At 38.3% G+C, this 19,210-nt stretch overlaps 1 protein-coding gene across 9 annotated transcripts in view; it reads left to right on the forward strand.

The window, feature by feature from the left end:
* The window catches only part of GRIK1 (glutamate ionotropic receptor kainate type subunit 1), a 382,316-nt gene that overhangs the window by 320,454 nt on the left and 42,652 nt on the right, over positions 1 to 19,210 (forward strand). For 4 of the 9 annotated variants that reach the window (XM_045863608.1, XM_045863610.1, XM_045863612.1 and 1 more), the window contains 5 exons: positions 5,071 to 5,178; positions 7,533 to 7,577; positions 12,576 to 12,689; positions 14,508 to 14,711; positions 15,363 to 15,586. In XM_045863608.1, the coding sequence (XP_045719564.1) occupies positions 5,071 to 5,178; positions 7,533 to 7,577; positions 12,576 to 12,689; positions 14,508 to 14,711; positions 15,363 to 15,586 (695 nt within the window). The remainder of the gene's footprint in view (positions 1 to 5,070; positions 5,179 to 7,532; positions 7,578 to 12,575; positions 12,690 to 14,507; positions 14,712 to 15,362; positions 15,587 to 19,210) is intronic. The other 5 variants (XM_045863609.1, XM_045863611.1, XM_054505100.1 and 2 more) reach the window with 2 other exon arrangements.

Raw genomic sequence — 19,210 nt, forward strand, 5'->3', positions numbered from 1 at the left:
TGATAAGAGAAAAGAAAAAAGTCACACCATTTGATTCACTTGCCATTAGACAATTGTTGTCAAGAGGTCTTATGCAGGGTAGAAATTAAAGCCATTTCCTAAAATAGGGACAATAGTTTAAGTATTGTTTTCAGTTAAGTATCCTATAATTGTCCCCTGTGCAAATGCTTCTACATAAGGCAAACAAATTGTAATTATGACTAATATAATTATATATCATTTCTCAATTGTATCTGCTTCAGCCTTGCCCCAGAAAATGGATTCCTTATGGATCTTATTCCTCATATCCAGGAGTTAATCATTGTCTATTCACCTTAATCAATAATACATTGGTAATTAATAAATGCTAATCAACAGTTAGTTTGGAAAACAAAACAAAGAACATAGAAATGCTCATCAGTGGATGGGAGGCAGGAAGACAAGGCAGTTGTTGTCAGTAAGAGAAGCTTGACTTTGAAGGTCAAAAGATATTTCAGTTCAGTAAAGAACCAGGCAGGGAGTCTTTGTAGATATTTGAGGCAGGGAAGGAAGCATTGTTAAAGCATGAAAAAGGAACTTTTTTGCCACTTGGATGAGCAAGGAGGAGAAGCGAGAAGTGGGAATTACACTGAACCAGTGACTGGAACACTAAATTCAAGAATCAAACCAACGCAACAGAGTCCAAACAAAGGGACACAATAGACACACTTAGTGGAAATGAAATTGGATTTCTGAACTGGATTTTAAGACCCTGCTATGAGCTATATGCTACATCAAGAGATAAATGTTACCAATTCTGCCCATTTTCAGAGAGCTCCATAAACTCTGGACAATGTATCGAATTGACTTACAGCATGACCCCCAAAAAGGAATAGTTGCTTGTAGAAAAAAGCTTTCTGAAAATCCTGTAGAACTTTAATGAAGAAAACTACCTCCTTCCACATAGATCAAGAGGGTTAAAACTGCACATTTTGAGAAGCATGAAGAACGGGCCTGAAAACTGATTGAGTCCAAAGCCCTAGCACAGTACAGATTTCCACCCAACTGAAGTCTTAGACAAATTGTCTTCCACTCTGAGGTAGATGCTATGACACGAATGCAGAAGTTTATTTAGTGACTCTCATTTACCCCACCAATCCATGAAACCAGACTTTGCCTTGCAAAATAAAAAGTGACCAGAGTACAAAAAGTAGGATTGGGATATAGTGGGGAGGAAAAGAAGATTGCAATGCCAGGAGGTGTACCTAACTATACAGAGAAGACTCTCCCTACTTGCATTCAATATTGATTTTTTTTGCCCCAGTGCAGAGAATATGATTACCTGTATTTCAGCAAGTGTAACAACAGGTGTTACTGTCAACTGTAAAAATATGCCATCTTTTTTTTAAAGCTGGTGCTAGCATTTGGCATTATGAGCTCCCTTGGCAATAAACTCTGGAGGCAAAGTTCAAGGGTCTGAAGAATTTCTTATGTGTTATTGCACTGGAGTAACTCACATCTAGTCTGGCCATGTAGATGGCTTAGATGAGAGCTGAAGGCTTCTTGTGTCCACATATCATTTCCTGATATGAATTTGACTTCCAGCATTATCAAGTGATAAAATTTACTTCTGACATGATTTCCATTCCATCTGCATGGTAGCCAAAAAATATGTCTCGGTTAATTGTGTTGGACCCTGATAATTAAGTTGATCCCATTCATTATTCTGTCTGTAAGAACTTTAATGGCAATGCTTTCTTCATGAAACTGGCCACCCTGCTGGGGAAGTATTTCTATTAGTACTTAATGGTGTGCAAGTTGGTGGGACAGGGAGATGGAGGAATAGTGCTATCCCTATGTTCATATGTGGGCATGTGAATATGTTTCATTTTGTTCTGTGAGAACTACCTGCTAACCAATCCTCTGCTTGCAATCTTGATCTTTGAGTCATCCTCCCCTAGTTCTGCTAAAATGATCTCCCTAGAGTGCGCATCTGCCCATGATACTCCCAGGTTTAAAACATTCTGATGATTCCCATGTGTCTATTGAGCAAAGTCCAAGCAAAGTAGCACAATTCATAACACCCTTAAGAACAAGTGTCCACCTATCTCCTTCCTAGGCCCATTTCTCATCATTCCTTATCTTGGATTGTGGATCCATGGCAGACATAACTTATTCTATATTTCATGCTTTTTACTCAGGCTGTAAATCTTTGCTTGGCCAATTTTTTTTTTTAATTTTTCTTTTTAAGATTATTTATTTATTTATTTATTTGAGAGAGAAAGAGTAAGCGAGAGAGAGAGAAGGAGCAGGGAGAAGGGGCAGAGGGAGAAGCAGAATCCCCGCTCAGCGAGCCCAACTCGGGGCTTGATCCCGTGACTCTGGGATAACTGACTTAACTGACTGAGCCACCCAGGTGCCCCTGCGTGGCCCATTTCTCATCCTTTGAGAGCTTAGGCATTCCTTCCTGTAGGAGTCTTTTTGCTGAGGCTTTCCTTCTGGGCAGTTGGGATAAGTACTTCTTTCTATACTTCTTTCTTTTTTTTTTTTCCATGTTTTTATTTTTTATTTATTTTTTATTTTATTATGTTATGTTAATCACAATACATTACATCATTAGTTTTTGATGTAATGTTCCATGATTCATTGTTTGTGTATAACACCCAGTGCTCCATTCAATATGTGCCCTCTTTAATACCCATCACCAGGCTAACCCATCCTCCCAACCCCCTCCCCTCCAGAACCCTCAGTTTGTTTCTCAGGGTCCATAGTCTCTCATGGTTCGTCTCCCGCTCTGATTTCCCCCCTTCATTTTTCCCTTCCTACTATCTTCTTCTTTTTTTTAACATATATTATTTGTTTCAGAGGTACAGACTTCTTTCTTCAATAACTATGTGCAAATCTTTATCCTCACACCCATAGTGCTTCGTTGAAGTACATTAATGTTCTTGTTCCTACTAAACCATAAACTACTAGGTGCTATATTCTAAGATAGCTTCTGGCACAGAGAAGATAAGAACCAGCAGTGCCAATCGTGTTAAATCCTTGTCCAAAGGCTGGAGAAGACCAATGTCTCAGCTCAATCAGTCAGACAGAGCATATTTTCCCTTCCTCTGCCTCTTTGTTCTAGTCAGTCCCTCAGTGTATTAGATAATGCCCACTCACATTAGGGAGGAGATCTTCTTTGTTCAGTCTACTGATTCAAATGGAAACACTGTCACAGATATATCCAGAGATAGTGTTTAACCAGATAACTGAACATCCCATGACCCAGTCAAGTTGACATGAAATTAACCATCACAACCTCGAATGTAAAGTCAAGGTTTAGACTAATTTGTAGGCAGCATGAATTCATTATGTGCTTTACGTGCTGGGGGAAATTGCATGAGTATGAAAATTGTATTTTGGGACAATGAATCTGATGTTGGCTTGTAAAATGAAATACAGAAGAGATCAGAAAAAACTACACATTTGAGTCCTGACATGTGAGGTAATAAAAGTCAAACTCCAGAGTTTGTGGGGAATGTGCGAAGGAAAATAAAAGATAGTTGTCAAAATAATCCTTGTTTAAGTTTTCAGTGCTTTCAGTGAGTTAAGGATTGTGTGAAGTGCCATTTAAATCTCACAGAAACCCTGCATGGGTCAGACACTGAAATCTGAGACAACCCAGGTTCAGGTTAAGTCTCTTGCCTGAAGTCATACTTCAGAGATTCAAACCCAGCTCTGTGATAAACTCATACTCTTTCCACTGTGTTGTTCTGCCTCTTGGCCGAATGGGTAAATCAGTCAACAGGTACACATGGTGTAGACATGGCAGATATATCTTTCAGGATTTTCTTCACATTTTACAAATGTCCAGTCATTTTGGTAAAGTCAGGAGAGAGAAAAACAGCTAGGTAGATACAAAGGACTGAGTTCCCCTGTATCTTCATTTGTAAGTCAACTCAATATTAGACAAGATTGCCAAAAAATCACCTAGAGATTGAAGCTCAAGAAACTCCAGGGCCACTGTTTTTTATTTAATGAAACACCAAAGATGTCCAGTGTGAGTTCTGTGAAGGGGAGACTACTGTGGTTTTTAGTTCTTAACATGATGTGGATATACATGTGGCAGGCAGAATAATGGCTCCCCTAAAAGATACCCATGTCTTATTCCCTAGAACATGTAAATGTTATCTTTTATGGCAAAAAAAAAAAAAAAAAAAAGGACACCACATATATAATTAAATTAAGGATTTTTGAGATGGGGCAAGTATCCTGGATTATCTACATGAGCCCTAAATGCTACCACATGTATAAGATGGCATTATACATCACATGTATAAGACATCTTATAAGAAACAAGTAGAGAGATGGCACAGAAGAGGATAAGGCAATGTGACCACAGAGGCAGAGACAGGAGAGATACCACCACAGGACAAGGATTGCTGGCAGCCACCAGAAGCATGAAGACTGAAGGAACAGAGTCTCCCATGAGTCTCCATGAGGGAGCACGGTCCTGTTGACACTTAGATTTTGTCCAGTGTTACTGATTTTGGACATCTACTCCTGGCCTCCAGAACTATGAGAGAATAAATTTCTGTTGTTTTAAGTCACCCCACTCGGTGATAATTTGCTACAGCAGCTACAGGAAACTAATATAGTGGCCAAATGACATTGGAAGGCCTAAATCCCAAACACCCTAAAAATTCAATAATACATCGCTGGATTATATCCTTTTCACAGAGGAAAAGAGTGGGGGAGGGCATACTTCCCCTGGGCAATACCTTAAAAGGGACTGGACTTGACCTTGGAGAACAGAATATTATGGCCTCCCAGACTTTGTTTACTCCATGTGCAGACTATTTTACAGTCATTCCTTCCATACTGCCCATTTAAATTGTCTCTGTCACAGATTTGACGGATGGTAGATGTTAGAACTGACAAAATAAATGAGAGCTAATAAAACAGGGAAGTGTTCTTTCATCGAGCTACTGAAGCAATGCAATGCTTTCTAACACCACGATGAAACCAAATAATTGGATACCGTGATGAATTTGAGGTATTATAATTTGATGGTGTTAGGATTATGATAAGTGTAAAACCGTAATGCCATCTTCCTTTTGTCCGTAGGCTCGGTGGGATGGCCTGACTGGGCGTATCACCTTCAATAAAACCGATGGCTTGAGGAAGGATTTTGATCTGGACATTATTAGTCTCAAAGAGGAAGGAACGGAAAAGGTAACCATCTCAATAATAAATTTAAGAATAAAATAAAGAGCACTGTTCAAGCATTTTAATTGTACCTACAAATAGAGTGGTAAGATGATTCTCTTAGCAAGTTCATTTATGGCCAGTTTTCTAGCTCTCTCTCCCTACTCTGCTGATAGATGCTGACATGCTAGATTCTGAAATTGTATGTTATTAATAGCAATACTAACATTCATTTAGTGCTCAGTTTATACAGCAAGCATGATTACAGTATTAAATAGATATGGCCCTATGAGTGGGCTGTCGTTAGCCCCGCCTCTCAAAGGTTTTAAGAAATTGTGTTTAGACTTGGAAAACAAGGAGTTTGTCAATGATTTATCTATGGAATGGCATCCAAGTTTTACTCAGAAATGATTTTTAATTGCACTTGAGATTGACAGAGGGATAGACTAAAGTAGGAGAGAAAGGGCTTACTGGCTCTTTGATTTTAGGAGGAAATAGGCCCCCAAAAATGCATTTTCATGCTGGGTTCTAATCTTAGGATTATTTTAGTTGTAATTTTCAATCTCTCAAAGTTCCAAGTCCCATATGAGCTCATTTAGAGTAATGCAAATGTGGACTATTTAGATTAATAATAATAATAATAATAATAATAAAAAGAATTTGGCTTCTCAGTGTATTTTATTATACCAATTTTAATATTCAATTATGTACTGGAATTAATTAACACTTATATTGTGAAGATTTTTGCCCTTTAGGATCTTAAAGAAAAAAAGGTTTTGAAACCTCCAAAACAATCATCTGAAAATCAAAACTCTGTAATCCAACATTTTTTTTCTCACTGTAGTGCACAGGAAGGTATGTTTCCTGTAGAAAAGTGCCTTTGGGAACCAGTTACTTACGAACTGAAATGTTTGGGTTGATCTTTAAAATGAGATAAGATTTCCATCTCTGTTCTGTTGCTTTTGGTAACTGAGACATATATTTTTTTTAAGGTCCTGACTAGGCCCCATCCCCAAATAGCCTAATTAAAACAAACAAAGATTAATTCGGCTGCATATAATAGATGGTGACCACTGGTGTGGAAATGTTTGAGAAAAATTATTAGTTTGCAGCTTTGAGGGTACACATTTTGAAAATGCCCTCTCTTCCTGTCTCTGTCTCTCTGCCTCTCTGCCTCTCTCTCTGTCTCTCTGTCTTTCTCTCTCTGGCTTTCTCTGGCTCTCTCTCTCTCTGTCCCTCTGTCTGTCTCTCTCTACTTGTCTCTCTCTGTCTCTCCCTCTCTATCTCTCTGACTCTCTCTGTCTCTCTGTCTGTCTCTCTGGGGTCTCTTCCCTCGGATTTGCTGGTTTGTTAGTTTAACGTGTCTGGCAGAGCACAAGGCACCCACCTTGCCTCCATCAAGGCTGTGGGCACAAAAGAAAAGAAAAGAACACTTTTAGGGACTGAAAGCCTCTAATGGCTGTTTTTAAAAAATGTCTGCTCCTCTGTGCATGCCTCTCTCCCCCCTCCACTCTGTTAATGTATAGAACTGAAAGGGGAAGAAAAGCTGTTACGGAAGCATCGTTCTGGCTCCAGCGTGTGATGAAAGAGATGGAACCATCTTTCTGCCTTCACAGCTATTTATATGCCACAATATTATGCACACTCCATTGGTGTTTTTCCATCACAGGCAAAATCAAGTTAGATGAAAGTGTTTTCTCCATTTGTTTCTTATCTCTTCATTGTTTGCAATAACTTTTCTTTCTTCAGGTGACTTGGGCTCCATTCCTGGAAGGAATGACTGGGCCTTAAGGCAATGGGGAAGCCAGCCCATCTCTCTCAGGAGGAACAGGAGGAGATGCCCAATCTTTTCATGTCAACCTCTCACGGGGTCCACAGAGAAAATTGTTAGAAAAAGCCCACTTTTCACTTCCACTCAAGTTTCTACTGCCTGGAGACCCATATCAAAGAACATGTCATCAAGCATGGCGTGTTTTCTTCTTGCTTAGCAATAGCGTGTGTGCATGCATGTGTGGATTGACTGTGCTTGTGAAAATACCTTGAACAGGCCTTCTTAAAGAATGATGAAAGCCCTTTCACTCTGCAGCAAAGCTGTGCATATTAAAAATATCTTTATATGATTTTTTTTTTTTTTTTGGTGTGCGAAAGGGAAAGTGAACATCAGGATGTACTACCAAGTGGAAGTAACTTCTGTGGGACCCCATACTTAATTCATCTCTTTACTGTAGCTGTGTTCAGGCTTTATGTTGAATTAATGTGCAAGATTCCAAACTGTGGGTGGGGAATGTAACATGCTGAGCACTCACACGCCTTAATACCTTCTGGGTTCCATGCTCCATTTTAATTAAGTGCTATTTTTATTTTTCCCTCTGAAAACCAAGGCTGCTGGCGAAGTGTCTAAACACTTATATAAAGTGTGGAAGAAGGTTTGTACTTGGACAAAAACTGCAGGAGCTCTGGGGGGTGGGGTGGGGAATATCAGAGGAGAAGCCTGCACCTTTCTGGTTTTGCCAGACCAGTAGATGTCTAATTGCAGTTTAGAGGTGATAGTCTATATAAAGGGAGAACAGGGTGATTGAATATGTTGTCTCTCAACAACATGACCCATGAATTGAAAACAGGCTTGAGGTGGATTAAATAATGATGGATTAAGTATTTCCCTCTAGATTATTTTTGTTTCTCCCAGGCAGGATCAGTCCTGGTTAGCACTGAAAGTAGGTTATTGCAATAGAAGCAGATACTGGTCCATTTATATTCTTTCTCAAATCACTAAATATTTTCCCTAAGAGGCATGAAAACAATAGATTTGACCCATCAGACTAGTCAAATAGGCTAAGACTGAGAAGGCTAGGATAAGACATCTCCCTCAATGTCACCACCATAAAATAGGAGCCATTTTCAGAAATTCCATTCCCTTAGGAGGTATCTTTGTTTTGCATAGGATCTTTGTCAGTGTATATTGTCTGGCAATTTGTTTCAGAACCAGTTTCCAGAAGACAAAAACATTAGAGACTCTGGAAGGGAAATGAGATTATCTTGTAAATTCTAACACCTCCTATTTCATAGTTTATTGTACAGTATCATGTTGTCAAAGAATGCACGCAGATTTAATGTAAAAGCAAATGTTAGACATTAAAAACATTTGGATCAGGAAAATGTCCCAGTGATGTGCAAACATTGTCTTTCATTTTCTCTCTCTCTCTAAACCTAATTGCTAAAATATCTAATGATTGACAGATGCAACTTGAATTACTTCAAGTTGTTCAATTTGAATGGTTTTGTCAGTTTCACTTTTATCTTGCAAATTATCAGTTGAGTCATGGAAAGTGTAAACAGTTTCCCCCTGTGGTCCAAAAGCTTGATTCTCTCTTGGTAGTACTCAGTAGATGAGTTCAAAAATGTCATTTTAAGTTTTAAAAATGTAAGTTTAATAACCTTGTTTTAATCTTCCAATGAATCAGGCTACCAAAGGCAAAGAGAAGGCAATCTCGTTTCCTCACTGCTAATAAATAGATGAACCTAACTGGGGCCCAGAAAGAAGCTTATTCCACTAATCCAGCTTGAGACTCCAGACACTCTTTGCAATGTTGAATTAATTCAAACCAAATATCCTAGGGAATGGAATCCAAACTCTGAAATTACACACAAGGGAGGGGAATGTCCTCTACTTGTCACTAAACTGCAGTAATCACCCCCCCCCAACACAGAATTCCCAGAGATGCAACACCATGCCTCTGTACCTCTTCCTTCCTGCTGACCTATCATTCCCCACATTGTAAGCTGCATATACTGTGGTGTGCTGTTTTGTGTTATGACTGAACATCAACAATTTACAGTAACCTGAGTGCTAGCACGTGAGACCTATTGTCCCTTTCCAACAAGACTAAGATTCAAATTCCAAAAGCTCTTTGAATGCTGACCTCCAAAAGAGGATGTAGCGATCTTTCCAAAATCTGTCACTAAAATATGTGTTCATAAGTCTTATGATACAAGAAACAGACAAGTCTTTTATTTTCTTTCCTAAATACTTGATATTTCACTCAGCAATTTTGGATTTTGACTTTATGTGGATCACTCTGTAGGTTTGGAAAATGGATACTAGTCACTCTCTGGACACCCTTTTGTTGTGTCGCTTTTTAAAAAAAGTTTGCTTAATGTCATTTGGGCACTCATTTTCAGAAGCTTCCCTTGGTTGTCCTAGATAATAAATGGCTGCTCCCGCATGGCCGTTTACAAAGTGAAAGAAGGCAGGACCAGACAATTTAGCTCTTGAGTGTTCCTCCCCACGAATAATTGATCCACCCTCTGCTACTTCTCACTGGTAAATTACTGTTTTTGCTTTGGCTCTACGGTTTGAAAATTGAGGTTCTGCTTCCTGGAGGCACTCCTCCAAGGTCAGAGAACAAGACTGAAATGCTAAATATCTAGGCATCTGGTTAACTGTATCCCTCCCTCCAATACACATGACTCATGAAATCTTGCTTTTTTTGAAACAAACATTCATTTGCTGATGTGTCCATTTAACTAATAGGTAAAGTAAAGCCAATTGACTACTTAGCTTCAAAACACACACACACACACACACACACAACTTCTGTTTTGCTGATTAAACAATTTGAAAACAGAAGGCTGTGGTCATTCAAACTGCATATGTATACTGTCCACTTCCCAGGAATAATCTGGGAATAACCTTGATACTCTTTTAGTCCAGATTTAAAGAGACCTCTGTTACAGAGAGAAAAATATTCTCCCTTTTCTCATCTCATGGAAGAAATTTCACATTGAATGGGACTCTGGGACTCAGTTGATTGGAAATGCTGTAGCAATGATATTTGACCTCCTCACTTTTGGTTGGGCTGGTAAAAGAAATAAAAGCCAGACATTAAGCTGTGGAGTGCATTTGTCTACAGTTTCAAGTTTGTACATTAAAAGAAAATGATATTGTGAGGCCATTCAACACTGCCATTTTCAAATATTAGTATAGTTCCTTCAAACACACACTTGACATTAATAGAAATTAGTTAAAGAGAACACATTCCATTACTTAACAAACTGGCTACAAACACAGTTATTTTCTCCACTTTCCAATACTTAATTAAAAGTTAGGTTCCATTCACCCCAGTGCCTAAGTCAAGTTTTAATTAGAAGTATAGCCACAGCCCAATTTACACACAGCCTTCGTTGAGTTAGAAGTCAATTGCTCACAACCTAAAGCATAGCTTTGGATGAAAACCAACAGACTCCAGGCGTGTTTAGCCTGAGTTATGTTTCCTAAAAAAAAAAAAAAAAAAGCGTCTTTGCCTCAAAAAAGTGGAAGAAGAGGTACACATTGAGAAGAAGAAGAGAAAAAGTTGTCCCCCTTTCCTGGGTTTAAAGCCAACCAAAGAAATCCGAAGATTCTTCAGTTCACAGATGTTGTGTGCATTGCGTGAGTTCTACGACAGATACTGCCCTTGATGGTGGAAAGACTGAATGGTTATTAAAGGTGCTGTCCCATATTCCAAGCCTATATCTCGTAACCTCATTACAGATAAGCTCAAAACACTTCCAAATGCAAACACTACCTCCAATCCCCCATTTACCTAGACCGGTCTCCTTATTTCATTGGCCAACTAACTCTTACTAAGTGTAGAAAGAAAACAGTGACATTGAAATAGTTCACAGTGATGTGTGGATGTGTGATAGTCCTTGAAACTTCCTCAAAAAATTTACATGTCTAAAAAGAGTATTTATCAAGCCAAATGAATTTCCGCTGCTCTATTTAAGCAATAAATCAAAGTAAAGAAATAGAAAAGGAAAGAAGAGGCCTAACATTCCCACTGATGATATTTTATTTAATCATCAGAAAAGCCCTCCTTCCTCCATTTTGCTGATAAGGAATTGAGGCACAGCAGGGTTAATGAACTTGCCCAGGGTCACACTGCTGGGACATTGCAAAGCTAGGATCTGGACAAAAGTGTCTGTAAAGCTTATATTCTGCCCAGGCAGGCAGTGTCCTCCCATTGGGAGAATATATTCAGGGATCAAACATAGGTCTACCCAGTCCATCCCAGAGTCTGTCCAAGTGTTAGTGATCCTCAGTTGCCCCTGTAGTTCATGGCTCCTCTACTTTATCTGCCTCTAAATTAAAATAAACAAACAAACAAACAAATAAATAAATATTTCCCTCACAATCCAAATTCTTTTACAACAGGGCAAGCTTGAAGAAGTTACTGGGGCAGTCATTTGAATGCCCTTTATTATCAATGTCTGTGTAGCTCTTAACAATTACCAACACTTTCATGTACATCTTCTCATTTGGTCTTCTCAATATCCAGATGACATATGTTACAGTTAGAGAACCGAAGCTCAGAAAGGTCACCAGCTCGCCCAAGGTCACACAGCCATTAGCTTTGCCTGGCTCTGAAACATGTCTGCATTCTGTTTGTCTCACCAGGCTGGCAATAAATGCTTGCAGAAGGCTTTAGCTAAATAGCTCGGTTCCCTGAGGCTTTTCTCCTAGGTTCCTCCAAAAGCTAAACAAATCAGTGCACTTCTTTAGAACCTACTAATTCAGGAGTAACTTGGCCACTGGAAAAAACTGTGGGTCATTAATTTTTTTTTATTATGTTATGTTAATCACCATACATTACATCATTAGTTTTTGATGTAGTGTTCCATGGTCATTAATTTTTAAAAGAGCACTGAGTTTCACTGACTAGTAATCACCATGGGTGGTTCTGTGATAGATCAATGAGCAATAAAAATGAATACCCTCACTGAAGGAGTTCATAGTCAAGTGCACAGACATAACAAGTAAACACAAGAGTAACAGGCACCCCTGCCCAGCACTGACTCCTCCGTGAAGACAGGATCAGTCTACTGTTCATCCACACTTTTTTTTCTTCCATTTATTTTTTTCCCTTTTAGATGGCCCATCTGTCCATCATCCACCTTACTCCTTTCATCTCATTCCTTATAAATTTTAGACACCAATGGTACTACTTTGGCAATTTAAGGTTTGTATGACTAAAATGTAAGCTCCACTAGGGAAGAAAGTTTTGTCTGTTTTGTCCATTGCTATGTCCTCCAGTGCCTAGAACAAGGCATGGCACAGAATAGGTGCTCAACACATACATATTGGAAGAAAAATCAGATACTCATTTAAGAATTCTGAATTTAAAGAACAGTAAACTTAATAAAGTAATAAACAAAAAGACCTCTCCCCACTCTATCCCAAATGGCACTAATTTTTCCTGTTCCATGTGCACACTCATTCCTTCATTGTTCATTTTCCCACAGTGAGTAGCTTCAGTGTGATGCCCTGGTGTCGTCTCCCCAGACTCTAAGCTTTTATGTCCATTCCTGGTGTAGAAGGGGCCTCTCTTTAATGTAAATGGGGTCATTGACAGCAAGCAGCCTCTGATGTATTGTGTTCTGTGTAGATTGGGATTTGGAACTCGAACAGTGGGCTTAACATGACTGATGGCAACAAAGACAGGTCCAACAATGTCACTGATTCACTGGCCAACCGGACACTCATAGTCACCACCATTTTGGTAAGTTGACTGAGTGGAATTCAGGGTGTTTTATCCAGACTCCTGCCCTAGATTTTGAAGAATTCTTCAGATATCTTTTTCATGCCAACAATTTTGTCTGCAAATGTCAATTTTTAATCAGGACACTAAAAACTTATGTTTGTATGTACCTATAATTGCACTGAATTAGAAGCTTCCAGTAATGTTCTGCACATCTCCCACCTTCAATCCTTTCTCAGCTCTGCCCTGCTGCACTCTCTGGCCCCACTCAGCTAGTCTCCCTTGCTCTCTGGCTGCTGGTTGGTTTCAACCAAGTAGAGACTCTGGCAAGAGACCAAGGAAGTAGGGAAAGAGAAGTAAGAACATTTCTTCCCCTGCCTCCAGTGGTTTTCTCAGAACGTCTATCTCTCATAACCACAGCTCCTATTCTGTCAATGATCCTGCTTCCAGACCTCTGCTGTCCTGGATTCCAGGAGCACTCTTTCCTCCTGCCTGCCTTAACCCTAAGTGATACAAGCTTCCTGATATGTTGGTCCCTGGATGTTTATACCCCACCATTCCTCCCACCTCCATCCCTATTGGCTCCCTTTGCCTTGCCCACACCTCTGTAAATAACCCCTTTACTAAGAGGCTTTTCAAAAGCCCAGGTAAGGGTACTTCCTGCTTCCTATTAGAACCTGATCATACCCTTATCCAGTCATTGTACATCCACAGGCTGTTCATTTTTTCTCTTTTCCAGCCCTAACCCAAAGAGTAAAGGACAAGAGAGGCCACCTCTGAAATCTTCACTTTCAGACATTCTTGCTTTATTTGATTCAGTCTATAATGTTAGACCAATTTATTTCTGGAACCGTTAACTTCTGAGACTTGTTCTTCCATAATAAAAATGGCTTTGTTTTTCTGGTGACTACTTTCTCAGCAACTATCTCATGAAAATGTAGAATTTTGTATTTCTATCAGTTTGTTTGAGGATAAGCCTAAATGGGTCTTAAATGTCTGGGGGAAAATGTATAATGAGAAGTAAAAGGACGTATCAGTAATGTAGGAACTATTATAATGTTATAAAATAAATTTTCATTTAGCCAAATGAGAATAAGGTTAAAGATACGTGGCAGTAAGGAAATGTCCATTATTCATAGAATAGGGGAGTTATTATGTAAGTGTATAAGCAAAGAATTACCAAATATAAGATTTGAGGTGAGTTCAAATAAGAAAATGGAACTGCTAATATAAGAAGACATATAAATAGTCTTTGAACAAGATACCCTGAAGGAATCCAACCAAAATATGTAGATAAAAGTGAATAGTGAAACTGAGATGAAATTTAACTGAGAGATGAGGAAATGAGAATATTTAGTAGATAGGAAGTTTGAAGAGCAAGAAGATGTATTTGCTGATTTAAATTTCCTTTTTGTTAGTAGGCAAAGTTCTTATGTAAAAGCCAGGAAGGAGGGGTTCATGAAAAGGAAGTCTGGGTGTGGGGACAGATGAAGGCCAGATGCCCAGACATCTGGTCCTTCATTGCTGGACCTCAAGTTCAAATGTGACTCTGTCTCTATCATACTATTTACACACAGCCCTGCCCTCAGCAGTGGAGAAAAACATTCTCATTCACACTAAAGAGGAAGAGAAACTAATATGGGAAATGTTCTGTATTGGTAGAAGGTATAGGGAAAATGAGTTTAGGGAAGTCAGGAAGGTGAGCGACTAACTTCCTTACTCTGAAATCTTAGCAATCATTTTCAAATATTTTATGTCTTCCAACTGTGGATGGAGCTTGTATAAGGAAATTCTGCCTTCATTATAACAGGGTTTTCATATTTGGTTTGTTTCAAATAGGAAGAACCCTATGTGATGTACAGGAAATCTGATAAGCCTTTATATGGAAATGACAGATTTGAAGGGTATTGCCTGGATCTGTTGAAGGAATTGTCAAACATCTTGGGTTTCATTTATGATGTCAAACTCGTCCCTGATGGCAAATATGGAGCCCAGAATGACAAAGGAGAGTGGAATGGAATGGTCAAAGAACTTATAGATCATGTAAGCAAAAATACATCTTTTATATATGGGTTTTAAGTGTCTGACAAAATGCATAGTAAGAAGTAAAAGAAAAAAAATGACTGAGTCAGGGTCAGAAGGAATGTTACATTTTTTTTTAATCCTAATAATGGTTTAAGAAGTAGGAGAAAACAACAAGGAAATGGAGTTTGCTTACGTAGAAGGGCAAGTAAGGACACAAACTGAGAACAAAAATTTATGGGTCCATCCATTATGCCGAAGAATAAACCTGAGTGATTCTTAAATTCAATAAAGAATTCTACAGTTTGCAGCTCAGAGCAAAGTCTCATCTTGGCAGCTGATTTTATGACCAAGTGGCTCCTTCCTTGCTTTGCTCATATGTCCTTTTTAAACACACCCCCCAGCAGTTTTTTCCTCCATTTAGTTCCAGGATGTATATATGTTTGTCTGTTTGTATTTCACACCTTCTTGTTTCTCTTTGCTAATAAATACTATTTCATAAGCACAAGTATGTAAATTAACTGTTTTTATACTAGAGCCAAGCATTACAGAAGCTTCTTGCATGAGAAACATTTGGAATTGAGAAACACAGATCAGGAGGAGCCAGGAAAGTCCAGACATTTGCTGGGAAGTGAGGCAACTAAGACAATGATTTTTAACTTGCTTTTGCAGAAGGCTGATCTGGCAGTGGCTCCTCTTACCATTACCTATGTTCGGGAGAAAGTCATTGACTTCTCCAAGCCCTTCATGACACTGGGCATCAGCATTCTCTACAGGAAGCCCAATGGTACCAATCCAGGAGTCTTCTCCTTCCTCAATCCCCTGTCTCCTGACATTTGGATGTATGTGCTCTTAGCCTGCTTAGGAGTCAGTTGTGTACTCTTTGTGATTGCAAGGTAAGTTCGAGAACTACTGAATTTACAACAACAGATCTAGGTCAGTCTCGGATTAATACGTATGCTCTAGACTAGGTAACATAGGTTAAGAACTTTAAAATGTTATTCTAATTTTGCCTGGTGCTCTATTCTGTCAAGTTCTTCCCCAAAAAGTCACGATTTGAATGAATATATTCTAATTTTTTAAGGTACTTTTAAAAGACAACAAGAAGATAATTTTTATATTAATTTAATTTTCACAGTATTTAAGGCAGCATAAAATATTTATTTACCTATCTTCTCTGAATTATATTACAACAAAGCAACAGCTCAGCTAATAAATCTAAAACGTTTCAACAGGAAGAGTAAAATGGTATCCATATACTTGACACTTGGAATATTCCATTACTCAAAACAGAAAAAAAGTTAGCTAGGAATTATTGTAGTAAATAAGAAACCCTGGGGTGAAACAAGAAACAAAGAAAAATACTTTGAAAATTTGATAAAATTTATTTTTAAAAACTTTAGAGAGTAAAAGAGCACTCTAGAAATAACTATGAAAAGAAAGATGACTAACATGTAGAGTCTAAAGGCATGAAATATTTATGCTATCATTGATGATTCAATTTTTTTATTTTCTGAGATAACTCTATATTTAACCATCCCGCTTTACACAATTCATCAAAGGATTTTTATACCTTTCAGTAGATTATATTTTCTAAATTCCTTTGATGTTGAATCTGAAACACAGCTATTTTATCTTTCTGTTGGCTTAAACATTTGATATCCCTAGATAGAACATGTAAAAAAGTAATTGCTTTTGTATGAACCGCACTAGTTTTCGATCTTTTTCATCTCTCAACAAAACTCAGTGAACTTTTTCCCCTGATCAATTTTTGTTCTCCCTCCAGTAATTTCTATGAGAAATATTTCTTCATGCCAGGTCTCTGTCATTTTCCACTCTCTGGTTTTGATTAATGCCAGGTAACTCTTTCCCTGGCATAATTATAAAGCAAGCTTGGGAAAATAACCTAGGCTAGGAAGTCTTAAAGATCCATGAGGCACACACATACAGTCAGACTGAATGAACGTGTGTGCTCACATGTGGGTATACATTCAATATGAAATAAATGTTTTCTCCATACCTCACACCTTATAAAGTGTAGCATTATCAGATCCAAATTTTGGCCAAGTATTAAGCTACTTTTAAATAATGACCAAAGCTCTCTTTTGATAAGTCCTACCACAGAAGATAATATATTAGTGTGTATGTGTATGTGTATTAATGTGTATGTGTAGTGATATTGTGCTTTGATACTTTAGTGCTCTAAATCAGTGGTTCTCAACTAGGAGGGATTTTATCTTTCAGGGAACATTTGTCCATGTTCTAAAAACATTTTTTTGGTTATCACAATGGAGGGTGGAAAATGCTACTGGTATAAAGTGGGTAGAGCTCATGGATGTCACTAAACATCCTACAGTATGCAGACAGTTCCCAACAACAAAGAGTTACTTCAAAATGTCAATAGCCCCACATCTGAGAGATCATGTTTTAAATAATGAAAGAAGATGTTGCTTTGGGTATCAAATTTTAAAAGATAAGTTGCTCACCTTTGGAGGTGCATTTCTTATTACTGGTTAGTGAGTGAAATTATTACTGCCCTAGAGTGGCTATTTAATCAATGACCACTTGATGAACACTCTATAGTGAATAAGAAATTTTGCATTGACTTGTTCCATTACTCTGTTCTGGGGCCCACATCTGTTGGGTGATATTGGAGACGGTAGAGCAATCCAAGCAGCAGAGGGAAGTAGGTTTCCTTATCCCCCTGTCTGCTGCTCTGTCTAGGCAGTGATGCTGATGAGTAGAATAGGCAAGACAATGCTGATAACCAAATATGTTATTTATCATACTGATTTGATCAAAGCCAATGGGAGACAAAACATGTCAACAGCATCCAGAAGTTCTTACAAGTGTACAGGCTGAAAGTACCCCTTTACACCTGAACCCAACTCCGCCTTTAAATTGCCTTATTTTTGTCATCAGAATCGTGTGACATTCAGTCATTTTCTCCTCCTTATTTTGACTGTTTCTCTATCAGCTCTCAGTGACCCAGAACCCTATATTTTCTGACTTCATTCTATTTCTATTAAGAAAGCAGCCCCCAATCAATACTACCCACTCAATATTCCTATTCACTGACAGCACCATTTATAAACCAGCTCTTTATTTAGCTTATTCTCCTTGTCGCCTCTTCTCACTGCCTTTCCTCTCATTCTGGGTCTTGGAAAAGTGGAATTGCTGTGCATCGAGTGCACACTTGCAAACAGCATGGTGGTGGAACGTGGAAAAAAACTCCCTGCAGTACACAGGTGCACCATCGTGGGGATCTTACTTTCAACTACATTCATCTCTACACCCTTGAATCCATTCCTACTACTTCATAAAGCCCCTAAATATATTTTGGAGATGATTCCCAAAGACAAAATCCTTGTTGAATAGATGTGCCAATTCACTTTTACTTCCCACCATCATAGCTTGAGACCATGAACTTGGTCACTCTGCACCAAGAAGCTAAGATGTGAAATGGCTTTCTGTTACCACCTTAGTGGTTTGCCTTCAGAGTTAGCGAAGTAGAAATAAAAAAGCTAATCTCATAATCATCGTTAGCTCTAGAGAGGCTTTTGAATTTGTGTTCTGAAGTATATCCTTTTATGTCCTTTTAAAGGGGAAAAAAAATAAAGCCCATCACTGCATTTTAGGCTAATGTTCTCACTAGATAGATGTTTAAAAATCATTTGCTAACCTGAATTGAATTCATAAAGCTAGACCAACTAAGGAAAACTATATAAACATTTAAGTTACTATGACTTGTTTAATTATGATGCTACAAATGTGCATGTCAGGGTTTTTGTTTTGTGGTTAACATTTTTTAAATTACTTTTTGAAAAACATTCAACCCCAAGGAATTATGTCCATCATGAACACACAGTTTAAATAAACCAAATATCCAGGTATCACATCTGCTTACATTTTATGATTTATGTTTGTCTTATTAAAAATGAACATTTTTAAGTTGGCATTTAGCAAAAAAAAAAAAAATCAAGAAACCCTTTGACTGTAACTCTGAAGTTATCATACAAACCCAACAGTTATATCACAGGCTCAAATAGAGCTCTGTCCTTTAAAAGATGAACAGATCTCCCTCTCCTCGATGCAGCCCAATATCCATTCTCAGCCATAAAAAGAATCCCTTAATTAGAGATCTTCAGCCGGAAGATTGTTTTATATCTCCCATTCAAGTAAAAGCTTGGTATATATAAACATAAACCCAAAATGAACCTTTACTTTTCAACATAATGCTACTCTTTTAGATGCAAGTTTTGACACCGATTGTAAGCACATTTGTCCCTTTCTCTGTCATTTTGCTAAAGATCAGTATCAATTGGGAATAGCAGCCTCAGAATATCATGAGGGTAGGTCCTATATTAATTTTCCCACAGCTTCCTGATGCTGACACTGCTGTCACACTGGCTATCTTTAAGCAGGCATTGGGAATTTCAAGCTGAGATATCTACATCCAGGCAACAGGTAGATCTATTGCTTTACGAAAACCCAGTGTCTTACAGCACAGCATCCTACCG

This window comes from Mirounga angustirostris, unplaced genomic scaffold (assembly GCF_029215605.1).
Source record: "Mirounga angustirostris isolate CCGP_5_RB_7025 unplaced genomic scaffold, mMirAng1.0.hap1 SCAF_1, whole genome shotgun sequence".
Classification (NCBI taxonomy): Eukaryota; Metazoa; Chordata; class Mammalia; order Carnivora; family Phocidae; genus Mirounga; species Mirounga angustirostris.